Source organism: Ambystoma mexicanum, chromosome 5q (genome assembly GCF_040938575.1).
Source record: "Ambystoma mexicanum isolate Mex_15411 chromosome 5q, UKY_AmexF1_1, whole genome shotgun sequence".
Lineage (NCBI taxonomy): Eukaryota > Metazoa > Chordata > Amphibia > Caudata > Ambystomatidae > Ambystoma > Ambystoma mexicanum.
The window spans coordinates 1,307,852,199-1,307,867,742 of NC_090933.1; the positions used below are offsets into that span (position 1 = coordinate 1,307,852,199).

Genomic DNA, 15,544 nt, shown 5'->3' on the forward strand with positions numbered 1-15,544 from the left:
ATTTCAGATGTGTGCTTTGCATTGTGCTAGTTCTATTTAGCCCATGTGTGCTCCGCACTGTGTTAGTTCCCTTTAGCCCATGAGTGCTCTGCATCCGATAGCTCTATTTAGCCCACCTGCGCTTCTAGGCCATATCCCTTGATCGCCACTCACCTTCTAGCTTATACATGCAGACAAGCCGCATGTCCACGCCCAATCACTATCAGAACCAAATGATTGCATGCAACTCTAGCTAGCGACTATTGATACTCGCCAGGTCCTCATTATCTTAATATCGGTATCATGTTACTACACCCATGCACCTTCCCAAGGCTAATGCTCCCTTTACTGAGACTATCACTCTCGCTGTGGGTATCTACCCTTGTGTCCCTTTTATCATCAGCCAGCCTAGCTGTATCTAGCATTCGGTGCTTTGGAACTATGGCCCCTACCTACAGTCCCACGGCCACCTACCAACCTATAGGAATAGGTAGCTCTGCGCAACAACGCAAGACTCAACATGGCACTGGCTCTGCACAAGAACCTGCCTCACTTGAGCGTCAAGCCTCCTAACATCTATCTTAATTCCCCTGCCTTATGGCTAGACGACTTCACTAAAAAACTCACCTAACCAACCATGTTCTACACACCTGAGAAACAAGAGACTAGGAACTAGATTCCTGGGCATGACAGGGCACCCTATGCATCCTAGCGCTTGGTCAAAACGCTCGACGCCCACCCCCTCCATCCAGACACCTATCTCACCTACACCTCAGCTCCCTCAGATGACCTCAGCCCTACCAAGCAAAGCCATACAGATCAAGGCCGCTCTGGTCAACGCAAGGTCCCTTGCAGCTCACGCACTTGACATCGCTGATCTTATCAAGACTCAGGAGCTTGATTTCATTGCCATCTCTGAGACCTGGCCGCATCCCGCCTCGGGCCCGGCACTCTCTCGGGCTATTCCCCCTGAGTACTCCATCTCTAGATTCGACCGCACCTCCAGAGGCGGCGGAGTTGCATTCATCCATAAAAATGGACTAGGACTTAGAACACTACCGAGTACTAATCTGGAATCTGCCGAGCTACTTTGTCAAACTTCCACTATCTGCCAACCAAACGGCCAATGTACATCTAATCTACAGACCTCCTGGTCCCACCACATCGTTTGTGGATGACATTACCTCCTTATTACTTGATAAAGCTAAAACCAACTGTCAATCATCCTCGGAGACCTCAATCTAGGTTACCAAGACCCCAATGATACCACAGCCATTGACTTCGCCAACACCCTAACTGATCTAGGTTTCTCCCATCATATACAAGAACCTACCCACATCAAAGGGAGGTCCTTAGATTGGCTAAGTGACACCAACTGCAACATCAGTCTTCTCTCGAACTCACCATGCGCTTGGTTGGATCAACATATCATCACCTTCAACATTGAAGCAGCTCACCTACCCATGCCTTCAGTCGCACCTGCCATCCCTACCAGAAACAAAAAGGACATAACCTCCGATAAGTTACTCCCCCTCATCCTTCCCACCCTCAACAACGTCATTGATTCTTGTTGGGACCCCACCACCTTAGCTGACACCTATAACCAGGCGGTGCTCTCAGCTATTAACTCCATCGCCCCGCTCAAACTTAGGAGACCCAAACAGCATGTGCACCTCAATTCGTGGTTCACACCATAGCTTAGAGTGCTTCGTAAAGAGTCCGACAATCGCATCCTGTCAGAACAATCCAATACTAAGGAATTATTCAGAATTCTCAAGGAACTTGAGACTCCTGCAGCACCCCCGGACTCCAGCACCAAAGATAGCAATTGGTGCACCAATATACAGACAGCACTTCTGGGCAAAATTGCATCCCTCCAATCCAAAATTAGAGGCAAACAAAACTCCCTACAGTCGGATCAACCTTGGACCATTCCCTCATCTGGGACCTGTCAAGCCAACCTAAACTGTAAACCGTTCGCCTTCTCCTCTTACTATTCCTGAAGTAGAAGGGATTATAAACCACCTCAAGCATTCCAACTGTCGAGGTGACATCAAGGCAGCCTCTCACAACATAGCCCCCTTCATCAAGGCCTTCATAAACGCCTCCTTCGAAACGGGCATAGTCTCCGACAACCCCAAGGACGCCTGGGTGCTCCCACTACTCAAAAAACCATCCCTTGACCCCAATATACCGAGTAATTTTAGACCCATCATCACGGTCCCTTTCCTGCTCAAGATTCTAGATCGTGCAGCCTATCTGCAGATCCAAGAATATCTTGAATCTAACAATCTCCTTGGGCTAAGACAATCCGCTTCCGCCCTAAACGTGGAACTGAAACAGCCTTGATCGATCTGAAAACCCAAATGGAGATTCTAAAAGATAATGGGAAGTTAGCATTACTCCTACTTCTCGACCTCTCCACGGCATTCGATCTGGTCAACCACGAAATACTCTTCCAACATCTTAAATCTGCGGCACTCTTTCCTAAGTAACAGATCCGTGCAGGTCTTCTCTCCCACAGCCTCTGCAGACCCCTCTCTGATACACAGCGGTGTCCCCAAGGTTCGTGTGTATCGCCCACTCTGTACAACGTGTTCACCAAACCCCTCTTCGATGTGCTTGATTATCTGGTGTCTCCTACACCAACTATGCGGATGACACCCAGATACTCATCCCCATCACTGGTGATCACACAGCCGATCCCAAATCCTTGAATGACGTCTATCTGGTCATTCAGGCCTGGATGGCACAACACAAACTATGCCTCAACGATGACAAGACGGAGCTCTTATTACTAGGCTCATCTCAACGCCTCAATAAACTAGGCCAAGCCTTCAAGTCTTTCAACATAGATGGCAATGACATTAAGGTTTCTAAGGACACAAACTCTAGGCGTATATCTGGACTCTGCTCTCTCACTGAACAGACTAATGCAGTAAGGTCAGCTTCGGCCTATACCTGCAAACTCATTGCTGCCGCTAGACCTTTTCTGAACCCCCACAATTGCATTACCTTGGCAAGAACACTCATGTCTAAGCTCGACTACTGCAGTGCCCTCTACCTGGGGACTAGTCAGTCCAACCTCAACAAACTGCAAACAATCCAGAACAATTCCATCAGGGCGGCTCTCAATATCCCTAGGCGCTCCCATATTTCCAACGTCAGATCCGATCTACGCTGGCTCCCAGTAAAAGAAAGAATCGCCTTGAAAACACAAGCCTTGACTCAAATGCCTGGACAACAAAGCCCCACCATACCTCTCCACCCGTCTCACGCTCCATACCTCCACATGACCCATTAGAACACCACAAATTCACAGCCTCATTTTACCTGGATTTAAACTCCAAAAAGCCAGAGGTGTGAGTTTCCCTGTCCTAGCCTCGAAGCTCTGGAACTCTCTGCCTGTTCCCATCAGAACTGAGCCTTCTTTTCAAACCTTCCAAGAATAAAACCAAATCCTGGCTGCTCACGGAGAACGCATGAAGCACTTCATACAAGGCCTGGCCCACCTTAGGGTCGCCCTGCTTTCTTGTACATCTCGCCTACTTACCTGCTTACTTTACGGATTATGTCGATATATCTTGTACAGTTAGTTACCTGCTCATCTCTATTGCCTTTGTCTGTCCATTATTACTGTATCATGATTCCTCTACGAGAATCCTTTCCCCCCCCCCGCATCTTCCTGTAAACTAAGGGAGCCTGAAACTCTTGTCACCGACCCTCACTGTAACTGTGTATGCAAGACTATGCACCCGGATGCCCTTGGGCCTGGCTGCGCTCGGCAAATAAACAAAATACAAAATAAAGGTTGTTCAATGTATTAATGAGGCTCGAATGGACTGGGTCGTGCTCCAACTACACTCAGCCTTACTAAGAATGAGCCTGCTACAAGCAGGGGAAGACCTTTTACCAATGGGCTTTGAACTTGCAGAATATCCCAGTAGAACCTCACCTATAGCGCGAGGTACAGAGAAAAACCCACTATGTAATAACCAAAATCAGATCCCAATTTGCCCCCAAAGGAAGAATGAGGACTTGACAATGGATACAAGCCCCTTAAGAATAAAGGAACTGCCAAAAAAAATTAAAATAAAAAGGCAGTAGGGGCAAACATGACTGCAATAAAGAGGACATTTAATTTCAGATTGTCCCAACAGAGAAAAGTAAGAACGATAGCTGAGGAATCGATTCCAAACAATTATGATCAAACTGGTCTTAGTTGGCTACTGTGCTAGCTAAAGACTAAAAAATGTTAACAGCCAAAAGGACCTTAGTAGGAGACCTCTCACGATGGGAACGTGGAATACGAGAGGTTTCTCGCACGAGTTCAACAATAACGCACTGACCTTCCAAGATGTTGACATTTTCTGCTTCCAAGAGACGTGGTTGGATTCAGTCCCCTTGTGTGACGGGTTTGATGTGCTCTGTAACTTCGCTAAAAAGGGGGAAAAAGGTTGGCCGACATCTGGGCTCATCACTTTGATCAAGCAAGGACAGGGCCTCAAGGTAAATCAGATCAAACCCTTCACACAGAGCAATTGCAATTGGTTATTTATAACACGCTTAATACCCAGGAGGTTTCCAAGCACGGAGCCGGGGATCAAACCTGCGTTGCTCCACGTCACCTTGCTTCCAAGGCAAGTGTGTTGACCCTGAGCTATTGCTGCTAAACTGGAAGATCCCTCTAACTGAAAAATCACAGGACGTTGCAATACTCAATCATTATTGGAATCCACATGGAATTTCTGAAGAACTTGTAAACACAGTCATGTCACTAATAGATGAAGTCTGGAAATGGATTCATCACTAATTATACTCTGTAGAATTAGTGAAGAATGTATTGGTGAGGAAGGAAGGCGAAAGTATGGATGACTGAATTGTCAGAGATGTTAAATGGTCAGGTTAATGGGGACATTTCGGCCATACCGACATGGAAAAAGGAAAGTCAGCACTCATCTGGACTACTTTTTTGTCTCAAGGGGAGTGCTGAATCAAGTGGAGTCCCTGAAGTTGAAATGCATGACTGAGTGATCACCACCTCCTGGTTCTAGAATGGAAGATGCAATCACTAGATCCCCTAAAGTCAAGTCCTAGGCCCCTGCAAGTAAATCAAAGAGGGCACTGTGTATGCATCCTCATGAACAATATCCCTTAAATAGTCAGATTCTGTAGCAAGTCTATTTTGACACTATCAGGGTGTGGAATACTTCCCCTGGTTAGATTTTAGGAAAACCAGTAAACCGGGCAGCTGTAATAAACCTAAAAGATACAATTTCTATGATAAAGATCTAGTGATGGTAAGGAAGCAACTCAGAGCAGACCTGAGGAAGATAGACCACGTGTAGGATGGATCTGAACAGAACAGTCCTTAAAAGGAAACAAAAATATAGAAATGGGCTTTTGGCAACCAAAATGATGCAGAGAACATGCTTCGAATAATATCCAATCGAAATATACAAGACCTCTGGGCACTACCAAATAACGAATTGCACCAAAAATCCTGCCTTCTTTCAGCGGTAACTGAAAAGCAGTGGATTTCCCACTTCTCACAATTATTCACAGCTATGAAACAAAGGAGTCTCAGCAACAAGGACTATGGAGGGTCGATGGGAAATGGAGTTTGATGAATTGGACATCCTGCTATATAAAATGTAAACCAATCTCGAGCTGCTGGGCGGATTAAAGAAAATATGGTGGCATGGGCAGAGTTCTGTTCACTCTGATATTAGACCAAAGGTCAATTTCATGATCCTGGAAATCCGTCCTGATCGTCCCAATTTTCAAGAAGGGCGATAAAGACCCTCTAAACTACAGACCTATTGCCCCTTGGACACTTTGGGGAAATTGTTTGCCTTGCTTCTATTACGGCAACTGAATCAATGGGCTGTACGAATGGGTTGACTGACCGCAAGCCAACAGGATTTGTTAAAGGGGATAGAACCTCCCTCAATTTAATGATTTTGAACTCACTAAAAGCTAGAGCGTTAAATAATATATCCACGCTGTACATTGCGTTTATAGATCTCGAACAAGCATTCAACGGCATAAATAGGGAGAAGCTCTGGGATAAATTAAAATCGTGGGATTGCCCTCCTGACCTAGTAATGGCCATCTGAGAGTTATATACTGGCACGGAGATCGAGGTGAGATTATCCAGGGATGGGGCCCTTTGAGAAAATTCCAACGTATAGAGTATGAAAACATGGCTCCCCACTGGCCCCAATCCTATTTAATTTGTACATTTCAGATATGACGAGCCGGAAAAATGTGAGATCTTTTCCACCTGAAACCTATGGAGAAAAAGGTCCCATGGATCATGTATGCGGATGATCTGGTCATTATTGACCAGATGCCGATTGGACCGCAGAGAACTCTGAATCAGCTAATTATCTTAAAATTAATGATCTTTGCATCAATACTTGAAAAACAAATATGGTCTGGGCCTTGGGAGGAAAAGGAAGCTCTCAAAATGAAATGGGTGATAGGGAATGAATGTGTAAAGGAAATTACTTACTTGGGTGTGCCCCTTAAGCCGAGCTCAATAACAATGTAATGGATGACAACCTTAAGAATGAAATGTAAAAGACTTACATCCCAGGCCCTTACGATACATAGGAGATATGGGAAATTGTCATTGATCCCTACTATCAACTTGTATAAACAGAAGGTGTCACCCATTTTAATCTATGGGGCAGCAAACTTCTGGGAGGCACTAGAGGGCCAATACTGGAAGCGGGCATTAAATCTCCCGAAATCCCTGCCAATGGTAGCCATCAGATATGAACTGGGCTTACAATTCATCACCTCGATCATTGGATGGAGGTCCCTGGAGCTTTATAGGAAAGTATCGAAGTGGAAGCACCCGTCCCATTTAAGATTATGAATAACGAAGGAAGAAAAGAGGTTGATAGGGTATTAGATCCATAGAAAAACAACTGTTATACAGTACTGGAATCTCTAGATCAAACTAAATCTACCCTAATAGAAACCCCAACAATGCTAAAAAGAGGATCAGGGAGCAGGACTGGATTAGAAAACAGGAGTGACGATTGACATACCTTGAGTATGCTTTGGGAACAGAGGCCTATTAAATCAACTCCTGGCATAACTTAATACATTTCCTTCGCCCTATTATCGGGATATCTTCATGAGACGGAGGCTAAACGTATTACCCACACGTGAAGTTTTAGCCAGTAGAAGACAAATAGAGAAAAATAATAGGTTCTGTGGATTTTGTTGTGACCCTGAGATTAATATAATTTGATATTGGAATGTACAGGATTATCAAATTTAAGAATGTTGCATACGAAAGATGCCACTAAAGGTTTGAAATGATCAGGAGAATTGGTGGCACATGTTCATAATTGGAGAAAGAATTCCAATAATGTTGGCTGCATTGACATCTGTGAAAGCAGCTTTCGAACTGGAATAGGATGAAGTCAGATTTTTTGAGTTTTAATAGGGTTCCAAAAATCCTCAAAACAAATTCGTGAAGATGGGGAAAGCAATGACGTGTGTAGGTTGGATGTGAATTTAATGTTTTTTTTAAAAAAAAACATTTGTCTGGATGAATTAATTTGATGAATTTTATGAAAGGTTTGTTATAAACCAAATAAAAATCTAAAAAAATAAAAAGGGCAGTCAGGTGTGTGTAGTTGTCAGCAATTACCCGATTCTGCCTGACCCTTGTGTTGTGACATGTTAGGTAAACGGCTCTGGTATTCATCTGCTATCGCTCACAGGGTGAGAAAGTGTGTGTTGGCAAAGCGGGCGGTGGTAAGAGTTTCTAAGTATCCTACTGGACAGGATGGGAAAAAGGGGCCATAAGGAAGGTGATACCACGTCTCACACATCAGTGTCCCACTTCCAATCCCAGAAGACCCCTCATCTAGGTGATCCTCCAGCACTGGCCCACTCCCATGAACTTGATCCAATAGTGATGGCTGTGTCTTGGCCACTGGATGACAGATCCCCGGGGGACTAGTAAGTGAGACACCTTCAGGTTTCTCACACTTCTTAAACATGGCACTTAGCAACTTGCGTTTCTGCCGCTTCCTTCCTCTCCACCATACAAATGCTGAAGCATCTGCGCCGGCATGGATCTGGTAACATTACACTTACAACTCAATGCATTCAGAATACACTTGAAAAGGGAAGAGTGTCTAGGTTCTTGTGGGCATTTTGGGAAGTAGACTAGTATCCAATAGGACTGGGGTAGCATAGTCTAATCCCCTGCACACTCCTCCAGATGCTGTCCAAGAACGGGATTTGCAACACAAATAGTCCCTTTGGGTACCGATCACCTGGGTTTCAAATCCTCACGTACTGTACCACTTTTGTACAAATGTGTCACAAGTAGGGGCCAGCATCTCTAAGCCTCATAGCATGTTTTTCTGTGCATAACGAGATTGGGCTGTTCCAAATGACACTAACCCACGCAAGAAATGTACAGCACACCGGGTTGAATTTGCAGTAGTGACAGGAGAGAGAGAATGTAGGTTTTGCTGAAGAAAAAGTGGTCTAAACAGCGCAGGCACGCTGGCCACAGACTCCCAATACGGAACATGCAATGAAAGAATCTTGGAACAGGGCTTCAGTATTCACCCGACTGCAAGAAAAGATGTTCTAAACCTATCGATGTACAAACATGACCACTAACAGATTACTGTGAATGCCAGCCTCGACTATGAGGAATGCTCAAATAAAATATGTCCCATCTGTAGACTATTCAGTGGTGCACAACTGAGTTTGCAGCATTGTTTTCTACTTTTGTGGGCAGGCTTTAGACAGTAGCACGTATTTCGTAGCAGATTGGCATAGGCAGAAGACCGATTTAAGGTCTGGAGTCACCACGTCAAGCAACTAGACCACCACTTTATGATGACCCCACATGCATAAATTTTCAATAGCAAGAACAATTCACCACTACACCATCCCAGCATTACTGTAGTGCAGTTTGTTAGTACCTACCACCAATCCCTGTAGAATTCCCGATCTCCAAACTGCATTAGCTCAGCCACAAAGTTCATAGAAGAATGGAAGAACCAGTAGAAAAAGATGAGCCAGATCATGTGATTTGGAACCTGGAATAAAACAGAAAGTGACCAGGCTCAGTAAGATGGAACAAGGAGAAATTAATTTACATATCTATAACTGTGGTTCCCCATTAATGGAACTTCAATAGACTTGCTTGCTTTCAATACGTACACATCACTAGAATGGGAGATAGCACAGGGGCAACGCGCGGGTCAGGAAGCAAGACCACGCAGAGCAATAGAGGTTCGAATCCCGGATAACCGCTTGGAAACTGAACACCATTATTGTATTAGGCGCGTTATAAATAACCAATTAAATAAAATACAATAGCAATGTAGACAAACTAAACTGAGCAGCCTAGTGCTGGGTTGCACCTCCAGTTACCAGTCCCTCCCAAACGATTCAGGCTGCGAAAAATATATTAGTGCAAGCGAAAGTGAACATGCACAGCTGCATGGGGGCCGTAACGTGTAAAGTGGGAATAACAAACAGTTGCTTTGTAGCAATCATGAAAATATAGATAGCCCCAGGTAGAGGGCACAAGTGTAATTGCAGTACAGTAGTCAAAATATAGTATGCAAGGATGACCCAGACACGACAACACAACCCAGTCCCAGACAAGAAATACAGCTGCACCGCCATGTTGGAAGTGATGCCTAGTTTGTTGCAGGCCCTGCTCAACGTAGCAGCATAATGTTGTAAAGAGTTTGAATCACCTTCCCATTCCAGCAGTAAAACTGAACACAGGCTGTAGGCCTGCAAAACCAGAAAGGTATTTGATTGGCCGAGCACAGGCAGGACTTGGCCATCCTGATGGACAAACTAATGGGAGCCGGGGCAGTGGCCTCAAGCTGTCAAAAGGCCCGGAATGGATTTGGAGCACTAGCGCCCCTCAGAATAATGGCCATCCGAACTGCCAGATACCCATAAAACAGAACACTTAAATCCATCAGAATTCGGTTGATTAGTGTGGTCCTTGAGGCACTCAGGAGAGGCTCTGGGGAGGGGCAGCTGATAAGGGGGAGCAAAAGTGTAGCATCTCATGATTTGTGATACAAGGAGCAAGAGGTGATGCCAACAAATTCAGTCCCACGAGAAGGGGAGGAATGGTGGTGCCGCCCACATGTCGTATCAAGAGAAATTCACAATTCATTCTAAAAGAGCTAATTTGACATCAAAGTTATGCACTGAGATCATGTTAACAACCAGGTGCACACCAAGTGACTAAGCCAATCATGAGGGTAACGTACCATGTACCTCGCCAGTAGAGTAGCATGAACCCAAGATGACGAGTAGGAGACCAAGTGTTAGAGGGTGTGGGTAGATTAGGAAGTGGACATTTGGCAGACGGACTATATCATTTGGGAACTGGTAGTGGTTAAGTGGTAGCTAATGAGGGTGGGGATGCACCCCTATATCGCGTGCGTATTTGAGGACTAGGTCTTTCTTTATAACCCTATGTTTGCTTTGAACCGATGGCTCCATAGCAGTTCTATCACTTTTTTTTGTCTACAAATTAAATGCGTTTCCCCTGCAAAGAGGTGCATCAAGCTTTTTTTCTTAGAGGATTGTTTTTCCTTGTCTGGCCTTACACATTTCGTGACCATGATGTAAACCCTGACCCTCCGCAGGGACGGAGGAATGCTGGCCGTACATCCGGAGGGGACGAGCCCACCTGCAGTGACCAGTCCCCTGTGCACAAACTGGAGAGGTTTACAGGAGCCGTGTTGCCTGAATTCCTGTCTGTTTTCTTTAGAGCGGGCTCCGCTCCTGGATTGTGCAGGCCACACATGGGACGCTGTGACGGAGGAACTCAGGAGAGCAAGTAGATGTAAGTGCATCTTTCGCAGGAGAAAACAAAGGCGAGTGTTGGGGAGCGTTTCAGCGTGTTGAGAGTGAAGCGACTGGAGTGAAAAGACCATGTGCCATTATATTAGTTTTATTTTTATTGTATGGAGTAAAGAGGATAAAATGAGTAACGGGATCTGCTCCAATTGGAGAAGACAGTGCTGTAAAATCAAAAAGGAAAATAATAAGGGTAGAGGCCCTGCATACTGAGTGGGCCTGGGACCCATCCGGCCGATATAAAGGGGGTGTGAGGACAAAGAATAGTCTTCTGTGTTTTATTGGTGTTTTTATTGTGGTGTTTGGACTGAGGTGGGGCCTGATTTTGTTGTATGTATTTATATATTGAGGTGAAGTGAATGAAGGGGCATATCATTTGAGTGAGGGTGTAGTGGTGCGCGGTATAAGTTTGGGGGGGATGTGCGTGAGGGGTGATAAAGGGGGAGGCTGAGGAATTGGGGACAGGGAAGGTGTAGAGAAGGGAGTGTTTAGGCATTGCTGGACCAGGGCCTCGATTAACAAAGTATATAACTGAATAGTGGTAGTTAACATGCAGCCGTCAACCCCATTTGAGTATGTGTGTACAGCTCTTCCGTTGTATACATAGTGAGAAAATCATTAAATCCCATCAGGGGTGGGTGGCTCAGACAAAGGGTGGTGGCGATGTACAAACCGTAGCCAGAAGGAACAAACAGGGAGGTTTTGAGTCACCAGTATACGTTTTTAACAGCAAAGTATAAAGGGAAGAAATTAAAGAACACAAAGGACGTGTTGGAATTATGGAAGATGGGAGAAGCCTTAGAAGATGCTGCCCCTGGCCCTGCAAAGCTTGCGAGCGCGCCACCAGCCCTGCGTGTCCCGGCCCACGACCACACCCATTTCCCCCAAGCGTCCAGGATTACCCCATGCCACCAAACAGTCTAGGCGGCGCAGCCTCCTCCAGCAGGGTGCTATCCCACACATGTAGAGTCAGGGTACACGAATCCCACCTATGTCCCGCTGCCTGTCACTGCCCCTCCTCCATAGGCCCAGTATGCAAACCTCCCAAACCCCATATCCTCTGAAGCCGCTCGAGCTGAAGTGCGTAGAGAAGCAGAGCGGAGGCCACAGAAGGAGCTAGAGGAGGCGTTAGAGAACAGAAGAGGAGTTAGAAAGATTGAAGATGGATAGAGGAGATGGGCAGCAAGCGCGTATTGGAACAGAGGAGTTGAGAGTGGCGGACATTTTGTTCAGAATTGACAGTATTGCGATCAAGGGCGTACATGTGGAGAAAGAGGGCACGGGACAGTGTTTTGAAGAGCAGCTTGAGGAAGGCCGCGGGCTGGAAGTTTGGATTATGATTAAGTCTGACGCTAACATGGGCGCAGGTGCAGACGAGGACAGTGAATGAGCTGGGGGACAGCGAAACCCTGACCATAGTATTGGTGCAGGTGGAGAATTTGTGGGGGGTGGGGCATGCTACAGCCGGTGGTGGCACAGTTTCCATGGTTAAATAAGGGTACCGGAAGGGCACAATATGTATCCTGGCCTCACATTGACAAATAATTTGTTACCATCCCTCATTGCAGGCACTGCTAAGTGGCTATACGCCTTCGAGAAGCAGCTAGCACTCGGTCAGTGGGCGAGAGTTTGTTTGATGCAGTGCTGGGGGCATCAGGCAGATGACATTTGGTTCAAAGCATAGTATCCCGGTGTACATATATGGGATGACAGCCATGATAGCCCACTTTAATGATTGCAAGGCCAGAGTCTAGGCAGTGCTGCAGCGCCCGTATCCAAACACCTGCTCTCCAGTCGTTAATGGCACGAACAATGTGGGTTGAGGAGGTTGCCAGTCAATTCGTCGAAAAAAATTGGTCGACCAGACAAATGGTCGAAGCAAATTGGTCGAAAACCATTTCGTCGAAATAATTTTTTTTCTATTTTAACCCTTTATTTTTTTTTTTGGGGGGGGGTCCCCCCCAACCCCCCTTTTTTGCCTTAAAAAACCTTTTTTTGCCTAAACGAACACCCAAAAAAATATATATAATTTTAAAAAGAAATTAGACGAAATGGTTTTCGACGAAATTGCGTCGACCAAATGTCATTCGACCAATTTGAGGTCGACGAATTGACTGGACACCGTTGAGGATTACCCGGCCCGTTATATATTACAGATAAAGGAGATGTGGAGGGCAGAAATGGGGGAACCATGGTACTAGTCCATAGCATTTTTCTACTTTATGGTTGAGCGGCATCCCCCAAACAGGTGCAGAAGGCACTAGATAAGGTGGTGGGGATCGATGCAAAGGGGTGGGTGGAGAAATTGGCTATAATTGTACATCACTGTAAACAGTTGAAAGAGAAAGCAAAGGAAACGGCAGAGAGTACAGATTGCGGGAGGGAAATTAGTGCAAAAGAAGCTGACAATTATCAGGGGAGGGAGTCACTGCGCCAAAAAAGGGCAGGAGAAGCAGAGGGAGATCCAGGAAAGGCACTAGCAGCCCCCACATGGAGAGGGGGCTATGATTGGAATACCAGATGTCAAGGGCTGTTATCAGGGAGGGTGACCTAGGGGAAAGGGGAGGATTTTCAGGATACCAAGGAGGATTTGAAGGGATGGGCCGAAGAGGGCAAAATATGGGGCACTATTGGATGCGTGTGATGAGCCACTTTTCACAGGAGCGTAGGAGCAGACGGACCGCTGCATATAAACCACAGATGTCCCAGTATGTGCAAGGTGCCCCAACCCCTTAACCACAGCCCTATGCCATGATACCCACAAATGCTTCGTACGGAGCACCGCAGCCTATGGCACCTCCACCACAGTTCTTGCAGCTGCCTGCCTCGGCACACAATCGTGAACCAGCTTACACGATACATCCAGCGCAGCAACACACACCTCAATTACTGTCATGATTCCTGCCCCTCATGTCCCCAGCCCTCCAAGATGTCAGGCTGGAGCCAGGCCACGATCACCTACATGGCCCTCAAGGGCCTCTCCATCCCTCCAAAGACCCACTTGGAATCAGACTTGGCGCTTGTGGCACCAGACTCACTCACTCCCATAGGATAACATTGGGGATTGGACTTGTAGTGCATTGATGGGGACAAGATGGATGCCCCCACATATTTCGGTTCCCAGAACTGCATGTGCGGTCTAGTCTTTTGGGTGTGGTTCAGCCCAGAGGCACCTGGGATACCCAGAGACTATTTAAGCCACACCCAGGCTGAGAAACATGCTTTGTATTTTCTGCACCTGCAGCGTGACATTCGCCGTGTTCGGATCGGTCTCCAGTAGGCCTGCATCTTTCTTCTGCGCTCAGCTCCTGCAAGAACAAGAACACCGTTAGGAACAGCCTTACCTTGTGGCGCTTCAGTCATCGCTCTTTCTGTTCTGCGGGCATCTTCGGCGGTGTCATTCCCATCCCAGCATGCCGCTTCCGGATGAAAAGGCATTAGTAAGCATTCTGCAAATCTTCGCTTATTTTTAAAGACTGTACGAGCTTCAAACGCTTACCTGAATCCCAGCCGCTCTGGGGGAACTCTGTCTCCAGAACTTCTCATCCATCTGCAAGAGGGAAAAGACACTCCAGGTTAGCGTTGAAACATCTAGAGGCGCCGCATACCGCGCTTACCCACCGGATTTGTTCGTCATAACCTGCATCCACGCTGAAAACGTCGCGGCACCTAAAAGACAACTCAGTTCAATGCAAATACGAAAGGGGTGCATCGCGCACTCACTCACCTTCAGCGCTACTCATCTCAGCAGCACGCTGCCATCCCCGGACCCCAGTCATCATCTAAGGAAGGAAAGGAACGGAGTTAGAGAACTGTTCAAAAGACTCATTAGACGTCCCGGTCTGACTATTGCCAGTGAAGTAACTAGGCAGCAACGAGCCCGCATCAATCAACGCGTCCCTGCGCTGAAGGCAGGAACGAGAGCACACTATCCAAGAAAACAAGGTGAGCTGTGGATCAAATGGAAGGGTTGGACCCCGGGGAAGAAGGGGGTTCAAGCACACAGACAATAGGGAGTTAAACTCTACCAATCCTGTGTTTCAGACCCAGTCTCCAGTCGAATAGCCTCCAGGGAAGGGTTTGAGGTCATAAGAGGTCAGAACAGGCTGAGTGACGTCCCCCTGGATACCAGGTGAACGTTACAATTACCCAACAGTATTGCAGTACCCCATTGCACAGTAACAGATTACCACGGAGACAGCGTGGTAGGGGGGGAATCGTTTCAGGGACAAACACTTATCCCAACTAGGAAAACCCACATACAACCTTAGCGTGCCTAGTCTGGTCTGTCAATGCCAACCTAGAAGAGGAACAAATGGTGGGCGTGGAGTGTTGGGGCGAATTCTCTTATAAGGCTACTTTCCCAAACCTAGTGAGTCCCCCAGCAGCTTTGCTGGATTTTTGGGGTTTGTTTTTTTCTCCTGCTAAGAGTGAGACTCTCTTTGCTCCCACTCTTAGACATGATTTGAGGTATGTCTTTGACTTATGTGCTTATGGGCTATGGGGTATGGGGTTTCTTTTTACTCCATAGGGTATCATCTGTTTTTGGTATGTGTGTTACACAGCACCCTCAGTGCAGTAACACAGGGGTGTCACAGTGACCCCCAAACAGACTCCATACCCTGGGACTGACTACTGTCTCCCAGGGCATGTAAAGTCACCATTGGCTTTACTAGTCCAA

General features: G+C 46.5%; 1 protein-coding gene across 1 annotated transcript in view; it reads right to left on the minus strand.

Annotated features, from left to right (window-relative positions):
* The window catches only part of DGAT1 (diacylglycerol O-acyltransferase 1), a 1,493,476-nt gene that overhangs the window by 460,412 nt on the left and 1,017,520 nt on the right, over nt 1-15,544 (minus strand). Inside the window, exon 13 of the mRNA XM_069621909.1 lies at nt 8,953-9,065. Coding sequence (XP_069478010.1) covers nt 8,953-9,065 — 113 coding nt within the window. The remainder of the gene's footprint in view (nt 1-8,952; nt 9,066-15,544) is intronic.